Source organism: Phacochoerus africanus, chromosome 5 (assembly GCF_016906955.1).
Source record: "Phacochoerus africanus isolate WHEZ1 chromosome 5, ROS_Pafr_v1, whole genome shotgun sequence".
NCBI lineage: Eukaryota > Metazoa > Chordata > Mammalia > Artiodactyla > Suidae > Phacochoerus > Phacochoerus africanus.
In genome coordinates, this window is record NC_062548.1 from 43222875 (window position 1) to 43237472 (window position 14598).

At 50.2% G+C, this 14598-nt stretch overlaps 1 protein-coding gene and 1 long non-coding RNA gene across 2 annotated transcripts in view; both read left to right on the forward strand.

Annotated features, from left to right (window-relative positions):
* Nucleotides 1-14598, forward strand: part of ADCY9 (adenylate cyclase 9) — a 122803-nt gene that overhangs the window by 74170 nt on the left and 34035 nt on the right. Inside the window, exon 3 of the mRNA XM_047780671.1 lies at nucleotides 10737-10927. Coding sequence (XP_047636627.1) covers nucleotides 10737-10927 — 191 coding nt within the window. The remainder of the gene's footprint in view (nucleotides 1-10736; nucleotides 10928-14598) is intronic.
* Nucleotides 4300-7273, forward strand: LOC125127528 (uncharacterized). Its single transcript, XR_007134955.1, has 3 exons — nucleotides 4300-4362; nucleotides 4754-5296; nucleotides 6502-7273. It is a non-coding gene; the product is annotated as an uncharacterized LOC125127528 (long non-coding RNA).

Below are 14598 nucleotides of genomic sequence, written 5' to 3' on the forward strand. Positions count from 1 at the left end.
ATGGACAAGTCTCAGACATATTGCTGGACCAAAAAAATCAACTTTCAGAAGAATACTTGTAAAATAATGTCATTTGTGTAAATGTAAAAAAACTTATATCACTGCTGTATATTGTTTGCATTAACGTGTCTATGCAGTAAAAACCTAAAGAATTGTGTGGGAGGGAGCGGCGAGGCCCTGGTGATCAGGGCGGTTGTGTGCTGGGGGAGGTGTGTGCTGGGGAAGGGCACAGGGAACCTGGGTGGTGCTGGTGACCTTTGGTTTCTTTGACTGGGCAGATTCTGAGTCTTTAGCATATTTTTGGGGGGATGGCCAAACCTGCGGCATGTGGAAGCTCCCAGGCTAGGGGTCCAGTCGGAGCTGCAGCTGCCGGCCTACATCACAGCCACAGCAATGCGGGATCCGAGATGTGTCTGCGACCTACGCCACAGCTCAAGGCAACGCCAGGTCCTTATCCCACTGAGCAAGGCCAGGGATCGAAGCCGAAACCACAAGGTTCCTAGTTGGATTTGTTTCCACTGCACCACAACAGGAACTCCTAGCATATTTTTCCTTATGTGTTTCTATGTCTAAGATATTTTGTAATACATCCAAAAAATCATGCTTGTTTTAAACATAAAGTAAATAAGAAAAAAAATCCAATATAGAAAATGTTTTCCATAATCCTATTGTCCTGATATTATTTTGTTGTATTTCTATGGGTTTTTTCCTTAATTTCCTTTTAGTTTAATTGAGATATAATTGATAAATAAAATTGTAGATATTTAAAGGGTATATTGAGATTCGATATATGTATACATTGTGAAAGGATTCCCCCATTTAGTTACCACATTCATCACCTCAAATATTTATCTTTTTTTGTGCATACAAGAACATTTAAGGTCCATTCTATTAGCAAATTTCATATATTAGTGTTACCCACTTTTGTCCCATTTTACATTAGATCCTCAGAGTATATTTCTGCGTTTTTAATTAATTAATTAATTTATTTATTTTGGCACAACTGTGGCATATGAAAATCCCCGGGCCAGGGATCAACCTCACACCACAGCAGTGACAATGCCAGGTCCTTAATCCACCAGGCCACCAGGGAACTCCTCTGTACTTTAGTGTAGTCTATTGTTAATCAGATAGGACTTTGTTTCTTTCCTGCTCTACTAGCTGCTCTTCATGAGTCCTCTTCTCCAAGTTCTCAGCCATGTGGTTTGGGGCCAGCACCGCCACAGGGCAGAGACCTGCTTGCTGGATTGTCTGGACCGGCCCTTCCCCAGGCATCTGAGTCCCTGGCCCTCTGCCTGAGTCTCCCTCTCCTTTGGGATCTGCAGTGGAGCCCTACCTGCCACCCTAAGACAAGGGGACTTCTCAAGACTCTTGCACCCCTCCCCCGCGCCCCCGGTTGAACGTGGACTGCAGCTCCGGGGTGCAGCCTGCATGCTGCCATGCCCCCGGTGCCATCCCTCCACCCACTCCCGCATGTGGGCACTCACTCCTCGCTGCCTTGCTTTCACTTGCAGTGTGGCTTATGCACGCATTGTCGACACCGTCGTTGTAGTAGTTGTGATTTTCTGGAGGCAGGAATTATAGCCACGTGCACAGCGTGAGGCCTGGGAGAGCTCATGGCCCAGCCGTGGCGGGATGGGCCGCCGCGCTTTTAAGGTCACGAAGAACTTACCTCACAGATGCAGCTTTGACTCTCCTGAAAAAGGTCCAGAGAGGAAAGACCACCTCTAGTGCCGAAGTGAAAGTAGAGAAACCGGAGGTCGCTAGGGAGGCGCTGCTTCTTGATCAGAAAGGAGAGGTTTGGGTTTCCTGGTTATCTGGCCCGAGCAAGTCTGTGTGTGGGAACAAGAAAGTGCAGTTTGGGAAACGGTTTCTGTCAGTGTTCCAGCCAGTATGCAGAACACTCAGTGAGAGAGAAGACGGTCCTGTGACCTGAAAACTGGTCGACTAGGAAAGCGAGGAAACTTGCAGCAAGCATGCGGCTCTGCTGGAGATGTGCTTTGGGAGCGTGCCAGAGCCTGGACGGACGTTCGCACGAGGGAGCAGGTGGCGAGGGCCCCACGTGGTTCCTCCCGGGAACGGCTCGTCAGGAGTGGTGAGAACTGTGTGCGTGTGTGTGTTTGCAAAATACGCAGTTTCCAGGTGAGGCAAGGTAAGGCTGTCAGGTTGCCTTTCCTCCCGGCTAAAGAGGCTCCCAGGAAGTGCCACGCAGGTGGCAGTGCCTCTGCCTTTGCACAGGGAGGTCCTGGGAGGTGAGAGGGGAGCAGCAGGGGGGAGCCCCGCTATCAGCTCTGGGGGCGGGCTCGGGCAGCTCTGCCGGTGCCGTGCAGTGATTGTCACCTGTTGACGCAGGAATGGAGTTGGCCATCTAGGAGGACAGCCTGGGTGTCAGCCCAGCTCTGCTGGACCAGCCTGCAGCAGTGAGGTTTGCAAATCTGATGATTCTTGGAGATAGTTCGTGAAGGTCACACTCTTGTTTTGTTTTGTTTAATCTCTCCCAGACTTCTGAACCCTGGCCATGTTGAATTTTTAGTTCTTCAAGGTTAGTTAGCCCTCTTTCTTGTGTATATGTTTTTCCATCCTGGCTCTGCCGCGTTATCTGTGTCCAGCCTTTGATTCCAATAGTTTTCTCTATGCTGCCACTGCCCACGCTTTCCCTTGGATTCCCAGGGAATGTGTATTTCTAACTGGCTTCATTTCTCCTCGGAATCTCAGAACTGTTGCATCTTGACATTTGCATAGTTGTATTTTGTTTTACTTCTTACAAACAGCCATATTGAGGCATAATTAACATACTGTACCGTTTACCCTGGAGGGTAAAAGTGTACAAGTCAGTGGTTTAGATTAGTCACAGTTGTGCGACCATCACACCAGTCTAAGTTTAGAACGTTTTCATCACCCCCAAAGGAACCCGGTGCCATTAACAGTTGCTCTCCATCCCTCTGCCCCCAAACCGCTGCCAGCCTCTGGTCTTCTTTCTGTCTCTGTGGATGCGCCTCTTATGAACATTTCACATCAGTGGAATTATATAGTATTTGACCTTCTGTGACTGGCTTCTTTCACTCAGCATCCTGTAGCTTTATTTCTGTTTTCAATGTATTCCCCTTCCCCTCACTCCCTTTTTATTTATTTATTTTTTTGTTTTATTTTTCAATTATCTAGCTGCTACCTGTTCCCAGATTTTATTTTATTTTTTGCTTTTTAGGGCTACGACTGTGGCATATGGAAGGTCTCAGGGTAGAGGTTGAATTGGAGCTGCAGCTACCAGCCTACACCACGGCAACTCCGGATGCTTTAACCCACTGAGCAAGGCCAGGGATCGAACCCCCATGCTCATAGATACTAGTTGGTTTGTTACCACTGAGCACAACGGAAACTCCCATATTCCCAGGTTTTAAATTGCATCTTCCATTTGTCTTCTTTCTGGAATCTGTTTTCCATTGCCTGTGTCCCTGTATGTACATCTTCAGCTTTTAAAATTAATTATTAACTTTAAACTGTTTAAGTTAAAAACCTTAAAATTAGCTACTGTTTCTCAGTTTGCCTGTAAAAAGAATAGCAGCACCTCCGTAGCTGCCCCAGGTGTAACCCAACCTCCTCTCCTGTGTCACTCTGGTTCCATTTGGTGCATAACTGTTTGTTCCTTGTTAGTCTGTCTCCGTTCCCAACATCTTTCCTGCTGGCTCTCCTCTGCTTGTTTAAACTCTGTCATATGCGGTTTTCCGAGAGCATTGTCACAGACCTTTGTTTTCCTTTTTTTCTAAAACTCACTGTAAAAATGCCTTTTGTGGCTTCTGAGCGTTGCGTCAGCATGCAGACTTGACTTGATGTAGTTCTTTCTTCTTGAGAAAATGCCACCACTCACTCAGTGTCCTAACCTCCCGCCGTCCTCCCCATCAGACTTCGGTTTGTCTGAGCATCACTTGACGCCCTTCCTCAGTTTCCTCGGAGCCACCGAGTGCTCCTGAAGCCTCACGAGTGAAGAGCACAACGCACTTCATCCTCACAGCAGCCTGTGGAGTGGCATCATTGTTCCGTGACTGCTCTTTCCATTTATTTAATCAATTTATTTATTTTTTAGGGCTGTGCCTGCGGCATATGGAAGTTCGCCAGCTTGGGGTCAGATCACAGCTGCACCTGCCCGCCTGTGCCACAGCCACAGCAGCATTGGATCCTTAACCCGATGAGCAAGGCCAGGGATTAAACCCTCATCCTCATGGATACTCGTCGGGTTCGTTAACCACGGAGCCATAATGGGAACTCCTGGTGTTTCCACTTTAGGTCACAGTTTTCATCTGTGCTCAGTAGCGTTTCTGTTTCCTCTCCCTGCCTTTCATCACTCAGCCCAGGTCCTGACCCTTGGTAAGTACTCAGTACATGTTCCATTTGCCGAGTAAGTGTGTGTGTGAATGAGCCAATGAGTGAATGAGATAGTTTGTACCTGGCGGGCTGTTTCTATAAGCAGCCGGATGCTGCCTTTCAAAGAATTCATTTTGTAGGCTTTTGAAGGCCCATGGTATTAACGCTGATTTGGGAGTTTTTTAGAGGCGGGAGGAGGGGATCTTTGAAGGTGCTTACACTGGACTCTCCCAACACTAGTTCTCAGCAACACAACGTTGAATAGGGTAGCACTTAAAAAAATTTTTTTTTTGAAGTCTAGTTGATTTACTAAGTTGTGTTCCTTTCTGCTGTAGAGCAAAGTGGTTCAGTAACACACGTTATGTGCATTCTTTTCCATGTTCCTTTCCATTAGGTTTTATCACCGCATCTTGGATATCATTCCCTGTGCGCTGCAGGACCTTGTTTATCCATCCTATGTATAAAGTCTGCATCTGCTGATCTCAGACTCCAAAACCTTCTTTCCCCCACTATCCCCATCCTGGGCAACCATGAGCCTGTTCTCTGGGCTTGTGAGTTTCTGTTTTGTAGATAAGTTCATTTGTGTCATATTTGAGATGCCACATATAGGCGATATCCTATGGTATCTGCCTTTCTGACTTACTTCGCTCAGTAGGAATCTCCAGCTCCATCAGGGTGGTATTTATTAAGCCAAGGAGGAACGTTCCGAAGAAGACAGCTCACGAGAAGGTGGTTACCCGTGGCTGTCCGGTCCCTCATGACGGCGGCACATTCACCCAGCCCTGCAGAGATGGGAGCTGCTGCACGGGGCGCAGGGCGTGGGACAGGCGTGCACGTGTGCATCTTCTTGTGAGAGTTCTCGGATTTGGCTACAGTTTGGGTCAAGGTCACGCTAGGCGGACATCATGCCCACCCTTCATTTCTTTCACCTGCTTGGGTAAATCTATCTCGTATTGTACTGTTTGGGACTTCACTTGTATTTTATTTTATGCCGCACCCACTGCAGATGGAAGTTCCCCGGCCAGGGGTTGAATTTGAGCTGCAGCTGCAGCAACGCCAGATCCTTAACCCACTGTGCAAGGCCTGGGATCGAACCCGTGCCTCTGCAGCAACCAGAGCTGCTGCAATTGGATTCTTAACCCACTGTGCCACAGTGAGAACTCCTGAGATTTCACTTTTTAAAAAGAGTGTTTTAAGTTTCACCAAGAGCCTTTTGCTCTCAGAACTTATGAGTTATTGTCAAGTGTTGTGACAAGCAGGACGAATCACCTCCTGACGATTGCTTCATGTGGGAGTAGAAAGGACTTAGGCCCATCCAGAGTGTTTTGATAAGAAGTTGGAAAATATTTTTTTTTTGTTCACCAAACATTTTGTCTTCTTAAGCAGAAGCTACAGACAGTTATGAAATATCATATGTCTAGTTTTATAGGCCCTGGCTATTTGGTGGATTAAAACCAAGCTCTTTTTTTTTTTTTTTGTCTTTTTGCCATTGCTTGGGCCGCTCCCATGGCATATGGAGGTTCCCAGGCCAGGGGTCGAATCGGAGCTGCAGCCTCTGATCTATGCCAGAGCCACAGCAACACAGGATCCAAGCCGCGTCTGCAACCTACACCACAGCTCATGGCAATGCTGGATCCTTAACCCACTGAGCGAAGTCAGGGATTGAACCCACAACCTCATGGTTCCTAGTCAGATTCGTTAACCACTGCGCCACGACGGGAACTCCATCACCGAGCTCTTTTACTCGTCATTTTCTGTGTTGACTGACTGCATTTCAGTTTAAAGAATTCTCAGGCTGCTCAGACATCACAGACCGAGTGATGAGGCAGAATCCATTACAAAGTGAAGGAAACTTTTGGGGCATTTGTGACACAGCCCAAACCCACTGCCTCCCTTATGTTTATTGTTTGAACTCTTGTTTGTGAGGCAAGCTTCCCCGGGGGCGGTGTTTGCTGTGTCATGCTGCCAACTCCCAAGGTCGCGCCTCCAAACATTCCTTCCTTCCTGAGTATCCTCCTCTTTCTGTTGTCCTGACAGTCGGGTCCTTGGTTCTCTGATGGAGGATTTTTTTTTCTAATGGTTTTGATTTTTTCCACTATGGTTGGTTTACAGTGTTCTGTCCCTTTCTCCTGTGTTGTACAGTGGATTGAGGCTATTAACCTCCAAAGCAAGGGGCCTGCAGAACAAGCCTGAGAAGGAGGCCGGCCTGGACCTTGGCACTCACCTCATCATGCTCCGGTCACGAAAACGAAACCTGAGTTGTATGTGAGGCTCAGTTTTTGTCCTCAAAGACCGATGAGGATGTACCTAAGAATACTTCACATTTTTTGGAGTTCTCTTGTCCCTCAGCGGGTTAAGGGGCCAGCACGGCTTCTGCTGTGGCTCTGGTCGTTGCTGCTGTGGTGGTTCCATCCCTGGCCCGGGAGCTTCCACATGTCGCAGGCACCACCAAAATAAAAAGACTTTCTAACCATGTCAGCCTCCCTGGCACCCACAGCCACAGGCAGGAGCTGGTGGGAACCGTCTCCTCCGCGTCTCCAGACGCTATAAAATTAAGCCGATAAAAGACATTCCTGCCAGTGAACTTTGAAGTCAGTGACCAGGAAAGAGTATAAGAAGTCTTATTAATTGTTCTCTTGTTGGCACTACACTTAACAAAATAGTTTGGCTCTCTTATTTTGACCTTGTGCTCTGAAGAGCTGTTGTAATGAACTTGGACCCCGGGCTCCACGTGTGTGGTTACTCATTGACTGAAGACTTGAAAGGGGCTGGACCCCAGTTCCCTGGGCCTGGTGCATTCCCCGGGGTGTTTCACGTCCCACAGTGAAGTGCCGCCTGACTTTATCACGCCCATATCGCTCCCGTTTTGGTGAAAGGTTTCACTTTAAACTTAACGTGCCACGTTGAAGCATAACTTACGAGTTGCTTAATGTGTCCCCCGGTTTTGCTTGCCGTAGACACATCCGTGTGTTTGCCCTTTGGCACACTGGCATTGCTGTGGTCAGTAGGGCTCCCCAAAGAACAATTCACGTTAGGAACAAATTCAGAGCAGCTGGTGCTTTCACAGTTCTGCGAATGCTTTTGTACATAGAAGGAGTATGAAAAAGACTCCCAGCAAGAAGCAGGTCAAACTCCCGTGTTGATAACAGCTAATGTTCCCCAGTTTTTACTGAGTGCCAGGTGGTGCTGTGAAGGCTTCATGCGTAGTCATCATTTAATCGTCACATCAGCCCTGCGGGCAGGTCCTGTTCTTGGAGATGCAGAGCAATGAAGATCTCCCTCGGTCACACTTGCGGGGCCAGAGCCTGAATCTGTGGGCTCCTTACCCATCACACCTGTGCTTGCTGAGGGAGCGTTGCTGGTTGCCTTACACTTAGGGGGGAGTAGGTGTCTGTCCCCACCACTAGCTCCCACATCCCTTGACTCCCTCAGTTCCCACCAATGGCTGGCATTTCCAGGGCTCCCTGGCCTTTCCTCAGCCTCCTGCCTGCCCCCTCCTCTCCCCACCCTGACTGCCCCCACGTGCAGGCTGGTCTGTCCGGTGTCCTGTGTGCACCCCAGCTCCTCTCTGTCCACCCCCCCCCAACATTCTCCATTCCAGCCACACGAAACTCGCTTCCATCTCAGCTCTGCCTCCAGAGGTCTCCCCACGGATTGTTCTGCAACACCCAGGGCCTGATGACAGCCACTGCAGCCCCTGGTCCTGTTGGCTTTCACTGGGCTGGCCTCTTCATCTCAGCATGGAGGGTCCCTCACCCCAGAGGCCTTGCACAATGCCCCTCCTGTGCGTCCCGGTCCTGGCGCTGTGTTGGCACACCACCCGCTGCCCAGATGCTCTTCTGGAGCTGGCTTGTTCACGCTTGTCCCTTGCACCCAGCACAGTGCATGGTAAACAAGAGGCACTTCAACATGTCTGACCAGTGAGTAGCAACTCAGAAGTCACAGTTCAAAGCAGCAGTGACAGATCACAGTGATATGCCGGCCGAGGCAGGTGTCAGCGCTCGTGCAGGGCAGAGGATGCCCTCCTGCCAGGACCAGCTGCTGCCTCGCAGGCCTGCAGGCTCAGCCTTGTCTCTGCTTTAGCCTCACCTGCTCTTGCCCGTGGAGCCAGACACAGAGGGGATGGGCAGTTCCCTGACCAAGGACCACTCTGGCGTGGGATCAGGGCCCAGAGGGGCAGAGCCTTGGGCCAGGAGCTTCTGGGTCGGGGCCAGCTACAGACATGCGGAGAGCCTCCCCTTTGGATGCAGCTCCTCAACTGTGCGATCAGAAAAAAAGTGCTTCTTCCTTTCGGTCCCAGGCAGCCGCTCCTCACGGGGCCCCTCCTCACCTGCTGCCAGGTGACTTACCCACCACGCTCTCAACTGGCGAGAGGCTGGTACAGCAGCCCCAGGGATCAGGCCTTTCTGGGAATGAGCCCGCACGGCGCCAAGATGCCGGAACAGGTCAGAAATAGGGCTCTTCTCCCCTTAGCCTTGGCCCACAGTGTCCTGGCCCCTCAAAGCGAAACAACAGAATCAGCATTGTCTGCAGCAGAGTCTGAGAAATTCATGCAAAGGTTGTGTTCTAGTTCCTGTTTCCCTTTCAAGTTTATTCGTGTAGTTAGTCACAACTCGGACTAAGCCTGTGTATACATCGGGATGTATATTTCTGTTAGGACCTTTGTCAAGAGGGAACATTTAACAGCGTCCTGTGGGGCCAGTTAGCATCTGAAATACTCATCTAAGTCTCCCCCCGCCCCACCGGCCCCCGCAGCGACGTCGGACTGCCCTGGCGGGTCTCCAGGTGTCCTCGGGCTCTCAGCAAATTCGGAGAAGGATTGACTTACAAACATCAGCACAGAGTATTTTTATGAGGAAGGAGGGAGAGGAAGAGAGCTAAAGTGATGAAATAGTGGTTTAATTATAAAATGATTAACGGTCACTGATTAAGCAGCCCCAAGGTTATTTGATTAATTCATTGTAGAGCATTTATTAAATATCCGCAGAAGGCAGGAAACTGCTTGGGCTCAGCAGCGCAGGGACACATCACCCCTCGATTCTCTTCATAACGGCTTTTCTTTACCACCTTCTGCTGCAGCTTAAACTCTTTAAAGCAGGAACCCTGCTTTGTTCTGATTTTATTTCTCCGTGTACAGCACACAGCAGGCCTGAAACAAAGGTTTATTGAGTACATCACACTGTCACTCCGTTTCATAAATTTGCAGTCCAGTTAAATTCCAGTGAGGACTAACTTTGGACTTCTATAAATAAGGTTTGCTTCTCTTTCAGCAAGTCCTCCAGTTACTTTCCCAGCAGACCGTCCCCGTGCACTCCTGGAGCAGGGCGCGAGCCGCCGGGTGCAGCTGCTGACCAGTGTAGCACACACGGTCATTTCAGCCTTTAGGGGGGACTGTAGAGTTGCAGATAAATGTCTGTTTAACCAACTTTATTTTTTTTTAATTTTTATTAGAGTTGATTTCCAATGGTGTGTCAATTTCTGCCGTACAGCAAAGTGACCCAGTCATGCGTATATATACATTCAGCTTTTTTTTTCAATGGGGAGTTTATAAGTGTAAAATTCATGTAGACTACAGCTCGACACAAGTTGAGTGTTCCACTGTCACTGTCTGGATCCAACAGAAAATAGATACTTGGAGTTCCTTTTATGGCTCAGTAGGTTAAGAACCCAACTAGTATCCATGAGGTTGCGGGTTCGATCCCTGGCCTTGCTCCATGGGTTAAGGATCCGGCGTTGCCGTGAGCTGTGGTGTAGGTCGCAGACACAGCTTGGATCTGGTGTTGCTGTGGCTGTGGCGTAGGCTGGCAGCTGCAGCTCCGATTCAGCCCCTAACCTGGGAACTTCCGTATGCTTGCAGTTACAACCCTAAAAAGAAAAAAAAAAAAGATACTTGAAAACCCTGACTCGAGGGAGGGCTCAGTCACCCCTGTGGGTACACACTGCAGTCTTGCTTTTCATGGCAGTCAGCGATCCCCGACACGGGTGAGGTGGTCTGGTGTTTACGCATAGCAACAAGCCCAGGAAATGAGTCAGGTCCACGGCCGTCAGCTCTGCTCCCTCAGAAAGATGCCAGGAGACCCCTCCTTCCAAGGAGGAACGTTTTAACACTCATTTCAGCCTCAGGAGACGAAACCGGGCACCCGCCACTCAGAGGAAGCATAAGGTGCACGCGTGGTGTGTGGCGGAGACAGAGTTCTCCCCAAGGCGGTGCGCGTGTCTCTGGAAAGGTCGCGGGTCAGAGGTCAGAGATGGCCTGTTCACATTTTCACTTTACTCTCAACTTTCCAGGAGCGCGTCCTGCGTAGAGAGAGCAAGACCGAGCTGCGTTTCGCCCACCGCTGGTGTCCACCTGTGCTGATTGTAATTTTTATCCATAGGTTTGAAGACATACCTGATAGCGGGTCAGAGAGCGAAGGAGTCTCATTGCAGCTGTTCAGAGGCCTTGCTTTCTGGCTTTGAGGTCATTGACGGCTCACGGGTGTCCTCAGGCCCTAGGGGACAGGGGACAGCGTCGCCAGGGAGTGTCAGTGACTTGGCGCAGACTGTCAAAACCTTTGATAACCTTAAGGTTAGTTTTTTTTTTTTTCCTACTTCTAAAGCTTGATATTAATTCTGCAGTAGAACATGTAAAATAAGAAACGGCCTTCGAGTCTCGGCAGAGGACTCGGAATGCCCTTCCATTTGGTTTTTACGATTTTTAAGTATAGTATAAAGTTAGCAGCATTTTGCATTTTTAATATCTTCGCTTTTTTGGACATAGCATGCACCTCCGTTTTCTTTTTACACTGCATAAAGTTGCTTCTCACTCGAGTTATTATTTTCTTTTTCTGCCACCTGTGATCATGCCTTTGGGGATCTCTGACAGCTAATGATAAATGGTAGCAGCAAAGGTGATTCTCCCAACGTCTTGTTTGGAGGGTTAGTTTGTATCTTATTTCAGAGACCGCATTCTCAAGTACTCCTGCTTCTCTTGAAATCCAGTGTTGTATGATTGTTTTAAATGTTGGTGTGGCTGAATCTTGTGGTGTAGCTCATTAGGAAAGTGCGGGCTTGCCAAGCACTTGTAATATTTCACTGTGGGACCAGACAGCTCCTGGTGGCTGTCGAGCAGTACCCGTTTCTGACCTAACAAACTGCCAAGGTCCAGCATGATGGACCTCACTCCAGTTTATGAGTTTTTCCTAAGTTTTCACATCTGATTTAGCTCCTTTGCTCCCCTACTGGGTACTTCTTGTTTGTTTTTACAGTTGAAATAGTTGCCATTTCTTTTTTTGTTTTTATTTTAAGAGAGAACATTAAAACAGTTGCCCTTCACTCCTTTGTGCTCTCAGATAATATGGTGGTATTTATTTGGTCAGGACGATGGCCTGTTGGCGTGGCTGTGATCCAGCATGTTCCTGCCGATCCACGTTCATTAGCAGACCTGAAAGCTAGCGCTCCTGGTGTTTCAGCCTAAGGTGTCACGATGTGGCGCTGGGCTGGAGCGTCCAGGTGCTTGCAGTGTGTCAGGCGCCGCGGGACCTCTCGTCCAGGTGCCGCGAGCGGTTCATTTCGTGCAGGCTCTCGCAGGGGCCGGTGACGCTTTGTGGCGGGGCGTCCTGTGCGCTGTGGGTGTTGAGCAGCATCCTTGGCCTCCACCCACCGTGTGCCACAGCGCCCCCTCCTCCCCCAGTGACAGCCAAGGTCTCCAGACACAGCCCAGGGCCCCCCTGGTGGGAAGGGCAAGGTCACCCCCGTTGAGGATGTAGCAGCGGATGCCTCTGAGCTTTCCTGGATGTCTGACCTTAGCGGGAGCCTCGTCACTGGACCTACAGAGTCGAAAGAGGAGCCCCGAGCTCGCAGGCTGCCACCAAGCGTGGCCGGGAAGAGCTGGGTGGGGAGGGGAAGAGAGACGTGGCTTCCAAATGTGGCCTTATTATTGCTTGGGGAGAAACGGTTTCCTCGGGCTTCCACCTGAGCCGTATTTAAGTAGAGAAATAGAGCTCAACGCCAAAAGCGGCGTTTGTCTGCCGCTTGAGAGGATGTGTGGGGGTTTCTGTCCCTCAGGGCGTGTGCCCTTGCCGACCCCCGTCTCATGCACCTGCAGTGTTAGTGACCGCGGTTCTGTGCTAAACTCCCTTAAGAAGGGTTTCCCTCCCCCAGAAGAACATTTCTTGTTCCCGTTAGAAGTCTGTCTCCATGGTTATTTACTTTTGATCCAGTTGGGCAAAAACTAGGTAGCATATTCTATTGCCATGAATAAATTTTCTAAATAATCTTTGGATATCTTAATTGACCATGTTTATTTACCAAAAGGAATTTGAGAAAAAAAGGCTCCCTGTGCACCTTCTCAGAGGGAAAGGTGAGTTGGACCTTGAAGTATGACTTCCGGGGTGTTTGGGTGGTGTTTCGGGGGGTACTGAGACATCTGAAACGAGCCCCCCCCCCACCGCCCCAGAAGGGTAGAGTCACGGTGGTTTGTGTTTGGGGTGGAAGCAGCGTGAGGGGATGGCAGGCCCCCACGCCAGGCTCTACCCCTGGGGGGGACCCTCCTCACAGCCCTGCCCTCAGCCCTGGGTCCTGGGTGAGGATCGGCAGGGCAGGCATCTGAGGCAGAAGCATGGGTGCCTGAGTGCCCTGCTGCAAACTTGCTCTCAACCAGAAAGGCAGAAAACCGAGGTCTGCCTGCCTCAAAGGTGATACAGATCGTGACCTGCCGGGATCAGGCCTTCCCTCAAGGACGCGCTTCTGGACGGTGCAAAAGTGAAGTGCCAGGCCCTGTCCAGGCTCTTGGGGTGGATCCATCCCACGGCCGAGTCGGTGCCTCACGTGTGCCGTGGGTTTGTTGCTGTGCATTGTCTGCATCTCGATGCGCGTTTCTCCCTCGCTGGAGTCACAGACCGGTTGGTTCCCCATCATGCTTTCCCAGGATCTGCTGGCTCTTGATGTCAACAGACATCTCTCCCTCTGTTGCTGCTGCTGCCCCATCCGGTGAGAGCCAGCTCCCACGGGACCTCTGTCCCCACGTCTCCCCCACCCTACCCCGCCCAGACTGGAAACTGCCCAGCCGAAGTGGTTCTCCAAGTAGGTTCTCTCGTGCAGCAGTTCCTCAGGATAGAAATAGGTGTCAGGTACGGAAAAAGGGTTCGGTGGTCAAGTCAGTATGGGGTAAACCCAACTGAAAGGGTTTCTTTCTTGCAGGCCTTCTCAGAGCTTTTAGCGTGCTGACACGCAGGGCTAGGTCTCCTGAGGGCAGTGGTATGTAGCACTCTCTGGCCTCTTGGACCACAGATTTCCTTTTTCAGGCTGCACTTTTGGGGGATGTGCTTGGCTCATGGAAGGGCTTTTGTAAATGAGCAAGAGGGCTCTTTGCCCGTGTTGCAGAAAGCCAGACTCTGACCTGGGGTGCCCGTGAGCAGCAGAGCAAGGTGCCAGGCCTCGGCCCCACTCCGCCTTGGTCTTGGAGGTAAAAGGGGAGGAACAGGGAAGCTGAGATTAATCGTGTTGTGACATTTCCGTGACTTTTCTAAAATTGTAGTTTCTGGGAGTTCCCATTATGGCTCAGTGGTTAAGGAATCCGACTAGGAACCTTGAGGTTGCGGGGTCGATCCCTGGCCTTGCTCAGCGGGTTAAGGATCCAGCATTGCTGTGAGCTGTGGTGTAGGTTGTAGACATGGCTCGGATCCCGCGTTGCTGTGGCTGTGGCGTAGGCTGAAGGCTATAGCTCCGACTGGACCCCTAGCCTGGGAACCTCCATATGCCATGGGTGTGGCTCTAGAAAAGACAAAAAGACCAAAAAAAAAAAAAAAAAAGAAAAGAATGAAAATTGTAGTTTCTGGAGTCTGGATGACTCTGGTGTACAGTTCTCTGGCCAGGTGGTCCCTGGCTCAGGGTCTGTCGCTCATCTTGCCTCAGAGAAACAGCTGCGTCTGTGTCATGACCGTGGCGTCCACACCTGCGGTTTTCCCACATCAGTGGCGGCGTCCACAGCAGTGCTGTCAGTCTTCTGACTGGATCATGAGTGTCCAGTTCGCACAAGGTGGAGGCTAGAGAATTAGAGCCAAGGTGTTCTGTAAACTCTCATCCCATGAATCCACAGCCTCTTGGTCCTTTGCTCTTCTCACCTGCGGTGCCCTGAGCGTCCCTGTGGGCTCCCCTCCTCCTTAAAGTGCACAGCTTTCTTACCGTTTCTGAGACTCCTCGGGTAATGCCGTCTCCCCATCCCTCAGGTCTTAGTTCATTCAGTCTGTACCCCTTGGT